Source organism: Piliocolobus tephrosceles, chromosome 17 (assembly GCF_002776525.5).
Source record: "Piliocolobus tephrosceles isolate RC106 chromosome 17, ASM277652v3, whole genome shotgun sequence".
In the NCBI taxonomy this organism is placed as follows: domain Eukaryota; kingdom Metazoa; phylum Chordata; class Mammalia; order Primates; family Cercopithecidae; genus Piliocolobus; species Piliocolobus tephrosceles.
In genome coordinates, this window is record NC_045450.1 from 12,549,222 (window position 1) to 12,567,551 (window position 18,330).

Here is an 18,330-nt window from a genome sequence, read left to right on the forward strand (position 1 = left end):
TACTTTATAAAGTTTTCTTAAAACTCTTGACTTTCATAATACTTACACAGTGTAAAAATATTTCTTTATAGCCCTAGTGATGAGGTTTTTTTTTTTCTACCTTTAAATTGTTTAAATTTTTTGAGGTGGAATCTTGCTCTGTTACCCAGGCTGGGATGCCGCAGCATGGTCTCGGCTCGCTGAAACCTCGAGTTCAAGTGATTTTCCTGCCTCAGCCTCCCAAGTAGAGCTGGGATTCTAGGAACATCCCACCACACCCAATGAATGAGACAGGGTTTCACCGTGTTGGCCAGTCTGATGTCAAACTCCTGACCTCCAGTGAGCCACCACGCCGGGCCCAAATCTTTTCCGTGACTGGCAGTGCAGTAGGCTTGACACCAGCATCACCTCAGACATAGGAGTAGTGTGGTGCATTGTGATGTCAGTGACATTTTTCAGCTCTATCATGATCTTACGGGAACTGGAGGACTCTCAAGTCCGCGGGGCAGACAGGCTGCGTTTTTCATTCACCACTGTCTTCCTGTGGGTCTTCGGCTGAAGTTTTTGGCCAGGGTTGGTGGGGCTGGGTGCTGTGGTGGGGAGAGCACTGCGAGGGAAGTGACTGGGATTACAGCAGACATGATGTGCTCTGAGCATCCCATGGAAAGTGCGGACACGTGCAACTGAGAATGAGAACAGCAGCAGGATTCAGGGAGAATCCTTTCCATCCTTGGAAAGTCAGGCAGTTTACCCCCAGCAGAACCATCAGGCAGCCTCTCTTTAGCCTACCCTAGTGGATGCTATATGAGGCCTTCTGAAATGTCAGCCCGAGCCACCTCTGAAACCTGAGGTACCCACTTAAAGTGACCAGGGGCTACCCACAAAGAGGCCCTCAGCGTCACAGCCATTGGTCATGATCAGAATTTTACCCAGAGCCATCTTTTAGCCTTGAAATGGTAAAAGCTGACATCTGGAAAGCATTGGTAGACCGCTCTATGAACTTAAGCCATCCTTGAAAGTTAGGCACACTGCATCTTTAGTTTTTAATGGGCACTGTTTACCCCGGGGATGCATGCACCCCACAGTGCCATGCCTCTCAGTACCCCGTCCATGATGGATTCATACACCTGTCCCTCTGCCCCAGCTGCTCCCACAGTCCAGGCCCCAAGCTCAAAAGAAATATGTTCTCCATCCCCCCATCCTACTACTCGTCCTTGTGCCTGGGATCCGAATCCAGCCCCATTCCGTTTCTACGGGGGTGCTGTACCTGCCTCATCACAAGGCTCCCTGTCTCAGACTCGGCTTTGTCCCAAACGCTCCTCAGGCCCCTTGGGTGATCTTCACAAGTTGTACATCTCGTTTATCCACCTGATGGTGCTCCCCAGGGACAGGTCCGCAGTCGCCAAGATCCACAACAGGGCCAGAGGCAGCCCATTTGCAGAGAATGTGCCCGAGTTTGCTTCAGACCCTAAATGTCTTGTCCTGTTTAATCTCATAGGTGGCTGATATTGGCCCCATTTTTCACATAAAAGAGGAATTAAGAGACTTTACACAGATATTGGGGGAGAGAGAAAAGACTGCTTTTAAGCAAGTAAATTCACATGTCATAACTGCAACGTCTTCCTAGAAACCTCGAGGCCTACCGCCCTGTCCTCTGGCCCTTAGCCCAGGATAAGTAGTAGTCGGATCAGGTTTGGATCCCTTTTCTGTCCCATAGGCCAGGGGTCCCCAACCCCTGGAGCAGTACCCAATCCGTAGCCTGTTAGGAACTGGGCTACACAGCAGGTGAGCACAGCTTCCTCTGTATCTACAGCCACTCCCCATCGCTCACATCACTGCCTGAGCTCCGCCTCCTGACATCAGCAGTGGCATTTGATTCTCATAGCAGTGCAAAGCCTACTGTAAACTGCACATACGAGGGATCTAGGCTGTGTGCTCTTTACGAGAATGTAATACCTCATCTCTCACCATCTCCCATTGCCCCCAGAAGAGACTGTCTAGTTGCAAGAAAACAAGCTCAGGGCTCTCAGTGATTCTACATTATGGTGAGTTGTGTAATTATTTCATTATTTATAGCAATGTAGTAATAGAAATATAATGTACAAATGTAATGTACTTTATCTCAAAACCATCCCCACCCCCCGAGCCTGTGGAAAAATTATCTTATACAAAACTGGTCTCCGGTGCCAAAAAGGTTGGGGACTACTCCCACATGACCTTAGGCATGGCCCTGAACCCAAATGTAAGCCACATTCTGCTTCTCTAATGTGGGCCTAGGGCAGTAACTTCTTGAACTTCCCATCTCCCATGGTGAGGACAGCAAGAAAGAGATGAAATAGTGACACCCAGCCTCACAGCAGTCACTCCACGAGACTTACACAGCACCTTCTTCGTTACTATCTTCCAGGCCATTTCCACCATCGTCTCTGGCATATACAAGGCCAGAATGCTTTGATTTAAAGCAATACCAAATTTCAAAGCAACTTTAATTTTGGAATACTTACCATGACAAACACATGTAGAAAAATGACTAGAGAACTGTATACTACTGTCTTAACAGTGGTTATCCACAAAGGGTGGGTTGACAAGCTTTTTTTTTTTTCCAAGCAATGAGCCTGTATCACTCTTCTTTAAATACTTTTATAAATGAGAGAATTCTCTAGATTCTTACTGCTTTCCCTTTTCACCATTTAACTTGTGCTTGTAGAAGAGCAACTATACAGCCAGAGTTTGCAGAAGAAAAGCCTGAAGCTTAAAATATCAGTGTACCTAGCAGCAACGCCACAGCGTTATTGAAAGCACACTCAAAAGATCATGAAAAAATGCTGGGTGGGGGATTTACATTCATCTGGTGACAGGTTGTGCCCTCAGTATTTTGAGTTCTTTAGTTCCCAAAAGCCACAGTGTCCTGCAGGCATCCCTGTCCGCTGAGTCTTTTGGGTTCTTCCCTGGGAGTCACATGTACCTTCTGCTTTTCTGGGCAGGCCTGTCCTGGCCTCCACCTTCCAGACCATTTCTATTTATGGTTGAAACCTTGACCAGTGTGGCTCCCGAGGGTCTGTCCACCTGTCCCTCTCAAAGCAGCGAACAACAGCTGCCTTGTCCCATACCCACTTCTGCCCCCCACCTAACTGTAGCATCTTGGGGTCTGGGTTTGGATGCATTTGCATCTAGTCATGGACTCTAGGCTCAGACCGCACATTCGAGATCAAGACCAGTCTCTGCTCCTCATTAGCCATAGGATTTACCCTCCCTGCTTTATTTTCCACACCCGCAATATTAGGATGGTAATTACAGCACCCCCTTCACGTGGCCAGCTTAAGGATGGTATGAGAATCTGTTACTCCTTAAGCTCAGGATTTATTTATTCAGAATAATTAAATCAAGTGCCTTATGGTGTTGGGATCCAAAGCGAACCACACCCAGACCTGCCTTCAAGGAACCCTTGATACTGCCAGAGCCATTTCTGGGTCACTTGTGTCGATGGTGGAAGTCATGGAGACCCATTTCAAACCAAGAGGCAGGAGGTAAAAGCCTTGGTGGATGTCAGCATAGTTCACAGTGGAATTGGATTTCCGAGTCCTGAGGCCTAGGTGTTACTCAGGAACGAAGTCAAAGGCTGCTCAGCCTGGTGTGCTCTGACGCCACCCATCGAGACCCCCAAGGCCACGCGGTACAGAAGTCAGGGCAACGCCACTCCACAGATCCAGGGCCTAAGTAAGATGCAGGGAGCACATTCTCCATGATTTCCACATCCCGGAGGCAGAACTGGGTTTTCAAACTAGTACATGCACAGACTTATCAGGGAGCTGGGTCGTGGAGGATGTTGGCCACATCCCTGCTGCACACACAGCTCGGTCCTACCTGGGTTGCAGAGATCCAGCCCTCCTCCCTATGAAGGCAGCTCCTAGTAAATGAAATACGGACCAGCTCGCCTAAACCCAGATCACAGGTGAAGCAAAAGGCAAAGCTAGTCACTCCTGGCAGCCATTTTCACTGATGAGCAGTTGAGACTCTCGGATCAATTTCAGCCACATATGCTGGCGACAGGGCAGCATGCAGTGCACCGCAGAGGCTTATTAAAAAGAACAGCCACCCCTGGGGCCCTTGGCGGGTGCCCTCACAGCCCCCCTTCACCCCAATTCCCGCGGTGCTGCTGTAGTTGCCAGCGGCGGGGAGGACGGAGATGGAGCTTCTGAAATGAATACTAAGCGTGTGTGTAAGCCCCCACGCATGGCCTGGCACGGGGCTCATTACCGCAGCTTACGTCCCTCTCCTGGGAGGGGAGGAGGTGGTGCCATGGGGAAGCATGGGTTGTCTCCTAAGTGACCGTGGTGTCCCAGGACTTCTTTCTCCAGTTGCCTTCCAGATGAGCTCAGAGCCAGGTGCAGCCCTGGGGAAGTTATGTCCCCAGAGTTTCCCAGGTTGATGGCAATGGACCCTACAGCCCAGCAGGGCCCAGCCCCTCGTGGATTTGCGGATGAATCTTCTGTGCCATTTCCTTCCCGTGTTTTCTGCCTAGTAGTTTGAACTGCGTTTTTAAGTCCCTTCCCTCCCTGGGTGACCCCAAAATGCCTCTGACAATACCAGGTCTGAGGTATAAGATCGAGGTCAGACCTGAACACAAGTTCGCAGAAGAGGAGTGAACCCTGCCAGCGGTGGCCAAAGCCAAGTTCAGCAGTGAAGGGTGAGGACATTCACTAAAAGCAGCACCCCCACGAGCCGCGCTCCATCCCCGCATCCAGCACGAGCCTCGGCTTTGTCTCAAGAACCTGCAAGGCAGATCCTGCGATTTCCCCCTTCATGTATTGCTGCACCTTTTTTTTTTTACAACAGCTCAAGATACAGATCACACACCATACAGTTCACCCATTTGAAGTGCATGTGGCTCGGTAGTTTGACTTTGATCCCCCTTCGCAGGCGAGAAATCTGAGTCCCAGAAAGGAGCATCGTGACCAGCCCAAGTACCCCTGGTGGTGAATGACACGGCCGGGAGTCATCTCAGAGTGTCCCCATGGCCCCTGCTTTCTGCCCAGAGACAGGGACGACGGTTGCTGGCCCGAGAGCTTCACGCTATCAGGGTCTTCCCTGAGGGGCTCTTTCACCCCAGAAAAGTCTAGATTTACAGATACTGCCCTCTTGGAGTCAAGTTTGAGATTGAAGCCTACCGTGGTGCGATTTCTCGTTTTTATGGCGTAGTTCGGTGAGTTTTGACAAAGACAGAGTCCTATAGCCACCACCATCAAGGTACGGAACAGCTCCTTTACCCCCAAATCCCCTAGCGTTCCTCTATAGTCAACCCCTGGGACCCCAATTTGTTCTCTGTGGCTCCTAGTTTTGCCTTTTCCGGAGTGGCCTATGAATGGATTCAGCTGTGGGGCAGCTCTGGGAATTTGACGATGCTCTTTGAGATTTGTCCATGTTGCAAAAACCAGCATAGTCAGCAGCAAGCATTCACCCAGTACGAGGGGCAGCAAAGGAACGACGGCTGGTACAAAAGAAAAGCTTCTCAAATTCTTGAATGTGCCTTTAAAACCGTGTTCATGAATATTGTTGCAAAGGCCAAGGTCACCAAAAAATAAAGGCACTGAATGTCATATAGGAGATGCACAGCAGACAGTAACAATGGAGCCTGGGAAAGGGCACGGCCTGTCCTCATCCCAGCTCCAGGTGGGGTGACTCTGGGCCAACAGATGTCACTTACCACAATCAAGATGTTGGGATTCTGAGACTCACACCCTGAAAGTGGCCTTGTGGTACCCGCCCTCCAGGTACCAGAGCAGCATTGGGATCTGGATCCATGGCTCGCAAAGTCTACTTGGTGGACTGGAGAAAGTCACCCTATAGGAGTGGCCGCTATCCTGAGCCGGTCCTTTATCACCACATTGTTATCTCACCCCCAACGGTGAAAATAGATGGTGACTGGATTTTGTTCCTTGTAGTATATCCTTTGTTGGTAAATTTAGCAACCGAATAGGGCCAGTAAAATGGGCTCTGGGAGGCCGAGGTGGGTGGATCACGAGGTCAGGAGATCAAGACCATCCTGGCTAACACAGTGAAACCCCCATCTCTACCAAAAAAAAATACAAAACACTACCCGGGCGTGGTGGCAGGTCCCTATAGTCCCAGCTACTCGGGAGGCTGAGACAGGAGAATGGCATGAACCCTGGAGGTGGAGCTTGCAGTGAGCCGAGATTTCGCCACTGCACTCCAGCATGGGCAAGAGAGCAAGACTCCATCTTCAAAAAACAAAAACGGGGAGACTGACTGCTCCCTAAGTTTGGAAGATGTTGAGTCATCTGGCACCACCGGCTGAGGGGTCTGCACCGTCAGGTGGTGGCTTCGTTAGGCCTCATTGTCTAGCACATCTCACAGGCTGTCCTAGCCCCTAGAAACTGAGTCTTCTCTCTCGAACTCTCCAGAGCCAAGAGGAACAGGAAGAATGGCAGAGACGGCACTCTCTCATTCTTGACAGAACCGCCACGATTTCCCCACCCTCATTCGCTAGCTGTCTTAAGACTGGAAGCCCCACCCATTTGCACTCACTGCCTTTTATTTCTTCAGGCTGTCCGTAAATATCCCTGCTGAATACCCATCTCTACCCATCGACGTAGCCCTGTGAGGCCTCTGCTGTATCGGGAGCAGGCGGCAGAAGACCTGCAATGTCTAGACATTGATCTTGTTCCAGAAAGACGAAGATGGGCTTTTCAGAGAAGGTTCCCTCGGCGCCCTCTAGCCCCCTTCCCCCAGGGCAGGGAGTTGAGGGATTGCACTGGCGACAGGAGGTAGTTTGGAAAGTATGCTGTATTTTTGTAAACGCCTACTTCCCTGGGTAGGGTGGCTCATGCCCATAATCCCAGCACTTGGGAGGCTGAGGTGAGAGGATGGCTTGAACCCAGGAGTTTGAGACCATCCTAGGCCCCATAGGGAGACCCCCATCTCTAGAAGAGAAAAACAGTCTCTACCCAGTTCCTTTGGTACATTAGATGCTTCTATCAGTATAACTTGCTATGAATTTGCTGGCCAGACTTCACTGGTGCCTGTTACCTTCTTATTGCAGGATAGCAAAAGAGCCATGTCTACTTCTAATTATTGCCAACTGCATACATCTGCCTTGAGTGATGTATGATTGGCACTATATCCTCGCTTCGGACATCAGAAAGCTGTGTCTTGCAGAGGTTATGGATCTTTCTCCAAGGTCTATAGTGTCTAACAGAAGGAACCCAAGTTTTCTGACTCTGAACATGGAGTTAAGGCCTTTGGCAATCCATTCTCATGGATTGCTGTCCAGACCCCCTTTTTCTTGTTTGCAAAACTAGAACAGACTAGCCCCAGCATTAACACAGTCCCTGCTGGGGAGCAGGAATAGAACGTACCTTGTCCATGCATTCGTCTCTCGCTTAGGCCCTAGAGCTGCAACCCCACTGTGTTAAAAAATGCAGTCATGCCAGACAAGAGACAGTCTGCTTGTTGGTGGCTAGCTTCTATGAGTGAAGCTGGGTAAGAAATGGTGCTGTCATTCCAGAAGTCTCAGTGGTACACGAGGCAGAAATCGCCAGCTAACAAGGGCTATGAGGGATGGGAATTTCACTCTGAGGATGCTGTTGGGAGGAAGCCTCTGCAGCAGGGGCTGGAGGGAGCCTTGGTTTTAAAGTGGTGAAAAAATCAATGGATCTTATTGAAGGCTGTCATTGTAAATGCAAGGCCTTTCAGCTTCCCTAGGAAGCGTCTGACTACAGCCCATATCTCTGTTGGACGCCAGTCCTGGAGTGAGCGTGGCACTGGCCTTATCTCTCCCCTGTAGGGGAGGGGCCCAGTGGGGGAATGTCGGGTCTCCTTCCTTCTCGATAAGTACTGGCCCTGTCTCTTCTATCCACATCAGCCCACTTCCTTCCCCCGTTTACACACTCCTAGTCCCCCCCCACCCCACACCTTCAGACCCTGGTATTCAGCCAGACAGCACTACCAGTGTTAGGCTATTCTCGACCTACAAAGATGGCGGTTGCAAGAGATTCAGCCTCATACGCCAGCAGCCGCCAGCACTCTCCGCTCAAGCCCACTGTGCCCAGCAGTCCGGTTTTCCATCCGTCACACACTCACTGAAGTCCCTGTTCCAGGCAGATTTCTGCAGGTGTCATCCTCTCAACTTGTTCCGAATGAAGCCCATCGTCCCGCAGCCTCGTCTGCCCATCCTCACCCCGGGTTCTCAGGAGCCATGACAGTAGCCCTGCCGCCAGCCCACCCGGGTCCACTGGTCTCACCCCCCACCAAGCCTGTGTTCCAAGACATGGCTCTGCTCCACAGGGCCTGGAGGACTGAACCATCCGCATGTCACATGAGCCCACTGTCACACCATCAGCCACAGCAGCCAACACTCACTGGGAGGCCCCAGGTGCCAGGCACGGACATCAGACAGACACAGCCCTGTGACTGCTCAAGTACACACCCCGAGCTAACCCTGCGTTCCACGCAGAGGAAGCAGCTAGGCTGGGTCTGCCCAGCTGCAAGTCCCCCCCGCCCGCCACGGGCCCGCCACTTCACCTGTGCTCATCTTCACAGCTAGAGGGCCCTTCGGACAGTGACCCTCAGCTCACTCCTGCTCACCCTCCACACCTCTGCCTCTTCCAGGAAGCCCTGTGTGCTCTGCTCCGAACCGCCTGGGTTCCCCCTCATTGGGGCATTCCCCCTCCCCCACCGCCCCATGCTTCTATCCCAGTGATCTGTCCAGGGTGTGCCCTCCCCATCCTCAATGGGACTGTGGCTCTCCAAGCCCAAGGCCACTTCTGCACCCCTTCGTGCCCAGCATGGTGTCCGGTGGCACAGCCCGTGTGTGTGTGAGTGTTCAATGCTGCCTAGTCATTGTCAGTCTAGGCACTGGATCCCCATGATGCATAAAACCACCTCACCTTTATTCTGTGCAAGGCTCAGACGTCAGGCATTTGCCTACAGAAACACAGCTAGTTGGTGGCAGAGCTAGTTGGCGGCTTCAGATACCCCTCGAATCCCTGCCACAGCACTAGGATGTGCTCACAGTTGTCATCCCCAAATGACGAGGAAACCAAGGCTCAGACAGCACCATCCACAGCAGGACTCAACATAGGCATCTGCCTCAGAGCCCCATCCTCTCTCCATGCCTGTGCATGGCAGGTACCGTTTGTTATGAAAGCATCCTCACCCCAGCAGCTGGTACCTCTTCTCTCACAACCAGCAAGGCACTGGCCTTTCCCACTCTCAGAGCCCGTTACCTCCACGGTTCCTCCCCAGGCTCTGGTCATTGCAGGCCAGGTTTGTCCTGGCTGTGCTGATGGCCATGGTTGCAGGCTAAGGAGTGGCTGGTCGGACCCTGGATCTGAACAGCCTGACAGGAGGGGATTGTGAGGGCATCGCTTTAAACTGACATTTACATCCAAGCATTCCTGTATCTTTCTAAGAATCAGTCCCCCTACACCGTGAGCAAAGACCTCCTTCCAGCATCTTCAAACCATCCTCTCAGGAGGGTCCAGGGATAAAGAGGCTTCTGGTAAGGCAGGTCATCCTTCGAAGTAAGAGGAGCGTGTTTGCTTTGGGCCTGCAGCCAGATGCCCACCTAGAGGAGGACTGGGCAGCACACACCAGGCTGGACGGGCTCAGAGATGATTCAGATCATCTCCAGCTTTGTTCAACGTCAATTTTTTTTTTTTTTTTTAAAGACCGAGTCTCGCTGTTGCCCGGGCTGGAGTGCAGTGGCCGCATCTCAGCTCACTGCAAGCACCGCCTCCCAGGTTTACGCCATTTTCCTGCCTCAGTCTCCCGAGTAGCTGGGACTACAGGCGCCCGCCACCTCGCCCAGCTAGCTTTTTATTTTTTTTTTTAAGTAGAGACGCGGTTTCACCGTCTTAGCCAGGATGGTCTCAAACTCCTGACCTCGTGATCCGCCTGTCTCGGCCGCCCAAAGTGTTGGGATTACAGGCTTGAGCCACCACGCCCGGCCAAGGTCAAATTTTTTTTTCATCCATGCACAGAAGGCAAAGCACAACTTGACTTATAGAAGAAGGCAATCATTAAAAGGGGTCTTTCATTTCGTTAGCTTATCAGGGTGTCAAACTTGAAACGAGAGGCATTTCACTCGCAGTGGCTGTGTCCCTGCAACACTGCAACGCAAACCAGATCATTGTAAAGAGAATCACTCCTGAGATGCACGAAGACACATTGGGCTATTTTGGGGGAACCCTGCGGGGACCCTCTAGGGGAACGGATTTATGAACACAACTCTTCCCTTAACTCATGTGGTGTGGGAAACTGGGTTTGGCGACAGCTGGGGGTGGATGATCCTAATCTGACACTTACCTGCTAGGTGGCCCTCGTCCTCCCTGAGCCACAAATAGGGTGGAGCTAGCTGTGGATAGGGTCCTGTCTTCCCTTGTAGGATCCAGAGGGCTCACGTCCAGAAAGCTGTGACAGCATACAGGTGCTCAGGATGCAAGAGTGAACACTGGTCCTAGGTTTTTGTCTTGTTGTAAAGTGTTTTGTCCCAGTGAGATATTTATTGTACACAATTTTTTTATGTGTTTTCTAACATCTGTAGTCTTAGCACTTAGAGATCATTCTTATCAACTGCTGCGTCCTGTTGTTTACTTCCTCTTCACATAGCCTACAATCAACAGAACATTCCCAGCCCCAGATTTTACGTGTCTCCTTAGCTAGCAAAGAGAACTTTACAAGTGTGGTTAAGGATTGGCCAGGCACAGTGGCTCACACCTGTAATCCCAAGCACTTTGGGAGGTTGAGCTTGAGGATCACTTGAGACCAGCCTGAGCAACAGAGCAAGACCCCATCTCTACAAAAACCTTAAAAAATTAGCCAGGCATGGTGGCTAGTACCTACAGCCCCAGCTGCTCAGGCAGCTGAGGTAGGAAGATCGCTTGAGCCCAGGAGGTCGAGGCTGCAGCGAGCTATGATTGCACCATTGCACTCTAACCTAGGCAACAGAGTTGAGACTCTGTCCCAAGAAAATAGAGTTTTTTAAAACTGCAACTGCAACACGAGACTCCCTGCTGAGCCCCCTCCACTCTCAGGGTGCAGCCTCCCGGCCTCTACTCTGTCCCCTCAGAAGTGTGCCCTGGGAGCCACACATGCTTTGCTACTGTGTGTTGCTTCAGAACCAGGATCCGTGTCCCCCTCTTGATGGTATCTTCTGCTGTTCCTGGCTGTTAAACACAATACCATGCCCAGCCACCTTATAACTAGACCGGGGCCTAGGGCCTGATGATTTTCTCAGGATCAGTTCCACAGGAAGTCCCTCTGCTGTGTTTTGCTACACATCTTTTATGACTCTACAGTGTTTTCCAAAGTCGCCTTGGACTTGGAACTGGACCTTTACCGGAAGATGAAAGAAAACGTGGGGAAGAAATCTATACCTAGAACATTCTTTCATAACCTTAAAATGCAGCTGGGACAGTGGTACCGTGAGCTAGCTCACACTCACAGCCAAGCTTGGTTGGAGCCTCGGAGCGCTTTAAAAAGATAGAACCTTAACGTCACAATACGAGTTTCTCATTTTTCCAGGGGGCACTTACCAAAGGCTGCCCCAATGAGCTGGCCCACAGTCCCCAACCACATCCCTCCTGCTGCGCACACACCTGGCTCCCTTCCCAGCCGGTGGTCATTTGCGTCTCAACCCCCACACTTAAGCTGATACTCTCTCTCCTCTTCCAGCGACATCGCCCCGCCCGGAGAGCCTGTGAACAAAAACAACCGGCCCAAAGCGGCTTCCCGCTTCCCCAAACTGTCCCGAGGTCAGCCCCGGGAGACGCGCAACGTGGAGCCCCAGAGTGGCGACCTCTGACCTCGATGGAACCCCAGCCACGGGCCCTACGCGTCGCCAGCTGCCTCCACCCCAGCCACTGCCGCTGGCCCCTCACCTCGGCGTGACGACCACGCCCACCCGGTGACCCTGAGAGCACACGATCCACACCAGTTACACGACACCCTGATTAAACTGGTCAGTCTTGGAGCCACATGGTCCCTGACCCCAGAGAGCAAGGCAGTGCCTCGCTGGACAGACTGCAGCACGTGGTCCTTCTGCTCCTGGGGGCTGCCCTGGGCTGCAGGGGCTGTTCGTTCACCTCCAGCAGTTCAGCGCTGGCAGGAGGGTGGGCACCAGGTCAGGCTGGGTGCCCCCTGGGTGAGATGCACAGCTTATCCCCTACCCAGGAAGGTTCATTGTAGAGCCACCCTCTCCACTCTTTCCCACACGGGGCCTAGAATGGCTGTTCGACTCTTTTTGCTGTTTCAAGTCATCACCTGGCCCAACCTAGGAATGCCTGGGATTGGCAGTGGGGAGGGGATCTGGTTCCTTTCACTGCATTCTCCACCCACCGTCATTAGACCCCCAGCCATGTCAGTGCTCACTTCTCCCGAGGGATAGTCCTGTGGCCTTGGCAAGGAGCCATTAGTGGTATTTAACATGAGTTCGGAGAACTTCCCCTACCTTCCCCACGGCTGGCTTCAGGAAGGACCAGTGCCCTCGGGAGCCTGAGGCCACCAAAGCCCTCGCCAGGTTTGGAGGGGGGGACTTGGACATCTGACCCAGTCATCAGCAGCAACCTGGTAACGTCATCCAGCTTATAGCTTGTCCAAAGTGGCCTTGGCCTCACCATTATGAGAGACTTGGCTCAGGGAACCACTAAGCAGAAGGTTCCATGGTGTTCAAACCAGGCTCCATGTCTGTGAACTTGGACCCAGCATGGACACTGAACAGATCATGTTTCTCTCCACTAAAGACATTTTCTATCCCCCGTCTGCCCAGCTGACATTGTCCTTGGGAACCGAACTCTGCATCCGCTAAGATGGAGTCTTCTTCCTTCCATGCTAGGATGGCTCTCAGAGTACAGGGGGCCTTGGCACGTGGAGAGGAGGATGGGGACCAGCAACTGGGCGGCCCCTGGGGCTCCTCCTCCAGTGAGCTCACACCAGAGCCCCTCTCAGGACGAGGGCTATCCTCGCATGGTCAGCACCGTTGAGGCAGTTTGCATTTCTGGGGTAAAATAACCAGGAAGGATGTCGTGAAATGCACTATGCCAGAGTAAGTGAGTGCATTCCGCCTTAAGCTGAGGCAGGGACGCAGTGGAACGTGAGGACAGAAGCAGGTGGAAGGCGATAGTTAGATGGGAAGCCATGGGCTTGTCCTGGACCTGCTTCAACTCAGTGGCTTAAAATGTGTACTGCCCAGGTGAGCGTGGAGCATTTCCTGGCTCGAGGAAATCTCTGGAGAATCATCTGGAAGGTTTATGCTGTGCGTTCCCCTCATAGCAAGGAAGATTGTTCATGGCCTTTAAGGCCGAGATCACTCACACACAGCACCCCAGAGAAACCGAGGCCTATATGACTTCCTAGTGGACTTTGGGCCAGGTAAGCCATGCCCTGGTGAGACTGAATGAGCCGGAGTGTGCATGGAGGTGGGGACCCTGCAGTCAGTTTGCGAGTCTGGAGGACCCGAGACATCCCAAAAAGGCAGCCTGCTCTCTGTTCCACTCACCTGCCAACGTTGCTGCAATACACATGCTTTTTTTTTTTGAGACGGAGTCTCGTTCTGTTGCCCCGGCTAGAGTGCAGTGGGCCTATCTCTGCTCACTGCAAGCTCTGTCGCCTCCCGGGTCCACGCCATTCTCCTGCCTCAGCCTCCAGAGAAACTGGGACTACAGGCGCCCACCACCACGCCTAGCTAATTTTCTTGGATTTTTAGGAGAGGCGGGGTTTCACCATGTTCTCCAGGATGGTCTCGATCTCCTGACCTCGTGGATCCACCTCGGCCTCCCAAAGTGCTGGGATTACAGGCGTCAGCCACTGCGCCTGACCAATACACATGCTTTATTGCAAATTCCACGGCCGCAGTGCACATCAGCCCATGTGGCTGGCAAGTCTGAGTGCCCTCACAGACTGAGGCAGGGACTAAAAGCTGAGGCTGCCATCTGGCTCAAGCTGCCGTCTGTCATGGCCCCTCACGTTGGGTTTATGCCACATCGGTCATTTTGAAGTAGGTGTTTGCTGCCAGCTCAGAGACGGTCTCAGGCAGGCCTCCCTAAGCCAGGGAACTTGCCCTGGAGGTCATCTCCCTGTTCTCTGCTGAATACAGAAAGGAACCTCCCATCTCCAACATGCCCCGGCCTTATGACCCGCACCTTTTCTGACACCTGCCCCCGAAACACAGGATGTGAATCATGTCTTGCCCTCTTCTCCAGATACCCCACCAGGAAGCACCTTGGACATTCTGCACATGATGTCAAGAAACAACGCACAGTCAGTCCCCCACAGCTGACAGATACTAACCCGTGAGAAACAAGCATGCTCTCAGCTGATATTGAATGGGTGGGAAAACTCTGCCTTCCGCTTTTGATAAAGCTTCATTATTCACAGAAGCCCTGCGCTCCTCTCCCAAATGTGGAGAGCGTGTTCCCGGGAGCCACGTGGGGACCATCCCAGCTGCCTGCTCCTGCTCCCTCCCCCATGGTCATGCACTGACCCTGGAGTCATCTCCCAGATCCAGACCATCTCCCCTCATTTTCACTCAGAAATGCTAGTGACTGGCGCATGGCAGCAGCTCCCCGAAGCCTTCCCTTTGGAATCCCATAGAATGTTCTGCAATGATTGGGTTCACCCTGCTGCCCAAAACACCCCTGCCCTGCTCTCTAATGTGGTGGGATGAACTTCAGGCAACAGAGACAACTGGCAGGGTTCCCAGTGCCTGGAGAAACGGGGTGGCAACACCCAGGCCTAGCAGGATTGTGGCTGGAACCTGGTGCCCAAAATCCATGCCCTTTAAATGTGTCATCACCTGCCTCTCAGCCTGGATTCCATTCCAAGGGCTGGCTCAGCCCGTGGCCCATCAGTGGCAAAGATGCCCCTGCAGAAAAGATCCTTTGCACCTCACGTCTGTCTCCTTCACCGAAGATGATTACTCGGGAGTTTCCAAAGTCAGCATCTGAGAAAGGAAGCCCCCTCCCGCATTCAGAGGGGAACCAGGGGGGCCTGCCTGCCTCTCAAGGGCCTTGGATTTCTGGGACCACCTCTGCTGGGAGGAATAATTCACGCCGAATCCTTCTCTCCATGGCCTGCTCTGACTCAAACAGAACATCACCGGGTTCCATCTTTTTGGCCTGCTCTGACTCAAACAGAACATCACCGGGTTCCATCTTTTGCATCATCTCATTTCTTCTTCTCCCACAGATGAAAGAAGACTCAGGAAACACAGTGCTGGGCAGAGGTGTCTCTCCTTGAAAGAGAACAAACACTTCCAGGAAGGGAGGTTAAAGGCTGCTAGAAACCTAGCCCAGCGCAGGTCTGCACTCCTGACCTGAGACAGAACCTTCTCCGCCACTCTTCCTGGAATCAGTCTGCAATTCCAGCTTCTTTGATTCGCACTTAGCAGTATACTCCACTCACGTTGCTGGCAAGCCACTGTAGAGTGTGGAGCTGGGGTTCAAAGCCCCCAGCATTTCTGTACCGGCAGGCCCTGGTGGAGGAAGACACTTTCACGGAAGTTCTTACAGGCCGTGGTGGCAGCCATCGTCACATCCAGTCACCAGTTTCATCTAAGGACCTGCTGGCTGCAAAAGGGATCATCCAGTGGAGTAAGTGAGGGTGCCATCTTGCAAGATCGAGGAGGAGGAGGGATGTGGACTGGGTCTATCACAGCCCTATGGCCCTGCTTTATACCTTGGAGCTTATTAAGGTGAATTCTTTGATAACCATTTAATTCTTTAGAACCGTGGCAGGTAGCATTGTGCTTTAAAAGCAGAGGCGCCCAAAAGTCATTTACACCAGGCAGATTGATAGCACGGCTGTAACTGATGCAACTAACAGGCACTGGGGTCAGTGATCACAACCCAGGGTTGGAAACGAGAGGGAAGCCCACCAGCCTGCCTCGTTGACACGTGGCAGCTCCGCCTTCTGGAGGTGGCTTATCCTAACAGCCTGAGCCAGGGCTTTGTGGCCCAGGTGAGTTGTGGCTGCCTCCCTTGGTTCTGCATGGGACGATTTACCCAGCCCGAAGACCAGGTCATGGGGTTCTGGGCCTCGGCCTTCCCGCCCCACCTGCTCAAGCCCCCATGGGGCTGCGACTCCATCTGGCCCCTCACAGGGAGGCCCAGCTGTGTTCTGTTCCCCTCTCTCTCCAGCCACCCCCAGAATCCATACTTCCTTCCTCTGCCAAGCTCCTATGTGAGCTGCAGCGCCCATCCTGGGGAGGCCCTGCACTCCAGAAGCATCTGCTGACCTTGGCATAGAGCTGATAGCAAAGGGCGGGCTGGGTTTTCAGCTCTTGGGACCTGAGCAAGACCCCACCTCACTCCTCCTTCCCACCCGTACATCACACTGGCTAGGAGGCCAGTCGGCCTCCAATGGTAACCCCACTGGGGGGTGCCCGTGATCGGGTCCCAGGGAGCCATCTTAGGGTAAGAGGGCCGTGTATCTACAGTGATAGTCTGTGTGTACGTAAGGTCTGGAAGTCTTCCGGAAATCCTGCAAACGGCAGCCTCGTGCCTGGGTTTCAACCGCAAAGGCAGTGATTGTCTTGGCTCTGCCTTGCTGTTTCGCTCAGCATCACGTTAGACATGGGGTGTTTCTGGAAGACAGGCATCTGCTATGAGCAAGGCCAATGGTAACCTTTTTCAAAATATTGTGCATTAATTCATTAAAGCTACTGTTAAATATTTGCTGTTTTCAGATTGGCTTCTGTGCTAATTTTGCACAGTTGTAGCACTGTATATTTTATCTCACATTTCTGTGCCAAAAAAGCTCATCTTCATGTTTTTGTAATACACAATGTTGATTATGTTTCTAAAATCAAGCTTCAGCCCCTGGGTCAATAGGAGTGAGGGTGTGGCATCCAGGGTCTCCCAGCTCGGGGCAGACCAGATCCTGCGGCTCATCCCACGGCTGTTGAAATGCACCTGGATCAGTCGTCTCTGGTATTCCTCACTCTAGCCATGAGCCATTGCCATCTTATGGGCCTGATCTGGGTAACTGAATTCTGTCATGGAGCACACGCTTGTTTCTAAATCTCAGCAACCAAGTTGCATATCCTTCCTTATAGCTAGTTTCTATAGAGAAGTGAAAAAGAAATCTGGCTTCCTCAAAAGATGGTTGAGCGAGCAGCCCTGCTGGCAGAAGATTCTAGATTCAGTGGTGGTTTACGGCCCAGGGATTTAGTTCTTACTGGTGCATAAATTTTTTCCCATCCTAACCAGAAAACCACTCACCCAGGCCCCCTGCGTCCCCTCGAATCTGCTCAGCTCTGCCGCCGGTCTCCATGAAAGGGAACCACTACTCATTCATGGTCAGTGTAGATAAGACAGAGGATGTCCTTGCAAAAATCGGGACCGAGGACAGATGCACACACACTGGTGGATCGTACATTTGCACCCAGAGCAACTAAACACTGAATAAGTGACCCCAGAGACCATGAATTTCCCGGAGTGAAGGGAATGGGGGTAGAGCTAATTAGAGTTTTTATTATCCAGGCTTCATCCTAAGAATGTCGGCCCTCTTCATCCCTGGCTTAGTCGTCAGGTAGAACACTCATCTGACACCGACTTCTTAGAGAAGTGAGTCTTTTGAGTGGAGGAGCAATGGTAACCCCACTGGGGGTGCCCATGATCGGGTCCCAGTGAGCCGTCTTAGGGGTAAGAGGACTGTATCTAGAGTCTATGATAGTCTGTGTCTACATAAGGTCTAGAAGTCTGCAGAAACGCCCTGAAAGCTGTAGTATTATCTTAAGTACCCTCCTATGTTAAGGTTTATGTAATAGGATTTTTAAACAAATGTGTTTAATTTTTTAAGATCTCTTGTATTAAAATTTTCTTTTGGAATAAGCTGTGGAAATTTTGTTACAGCCTGGTTGAGATAAACCTCTTTACAATGACAAAATAAAAATGGTGACATTTTATAAATTAGATACTTCAGTGGATGGTCTCTGTCTCAATTGTTTTTCAACAACCGAAGATTGAGGTGAACTTTTAATACATGTGTGATCAACTGAATTGAAATGGAACAAAATCTCATTTTGAGTTAATTGTATTAGATCTGGATAAACTGGCAATGTAGAATTAAAATTTCATATAGGAAAAAAAAAAAAAAACTCATTACAGGTACCTATGTATTCGCTCCTATAAGAAACAGACCATTAGGCACCTACTATATACAACGTGCTGGGCATACAGCAGTAAGACAGGTAAGGTGCGCTGTGGGAGTCACAGTGGACACGAAGCAGGCAGATCAAAGACATTTTGTTAAAGAAGTCAACCATCTGGATAATTTCAGACCACAGTAAATATTGCAGAAGAGTGACAGAGATCCGAGATCCTTGGTCCCAAC

The 18,330-nt window shown here is 51.6% G+C and overlaps 1 protein-coding gene across 1 annotated transcript in view; it reads left to right on the forward strand.

The window, feature by feature from the left end:
• The window catches only part of SNX29 (sorting nexin 29), a 593,032-nt gene extending 579,459 nt beyond the window's left edge, over positions 1-13,573 (forward strand). Inside the window, exon 22 of the mRNA XM_023231145.3 lies at positions 11,674-13,573. Within this exon, the coding sequence (XP_023086913.1) occupies positions 11,674-11,803 (130 nt within the window). The 3' untranslated portion in view covers positions 11,804-13,573. The remainder of the gene's footprint in view (positions 1-11,673) is intronic.
• Positions 13,574-18,330: the final 4,757 nt, after the last annotated feature.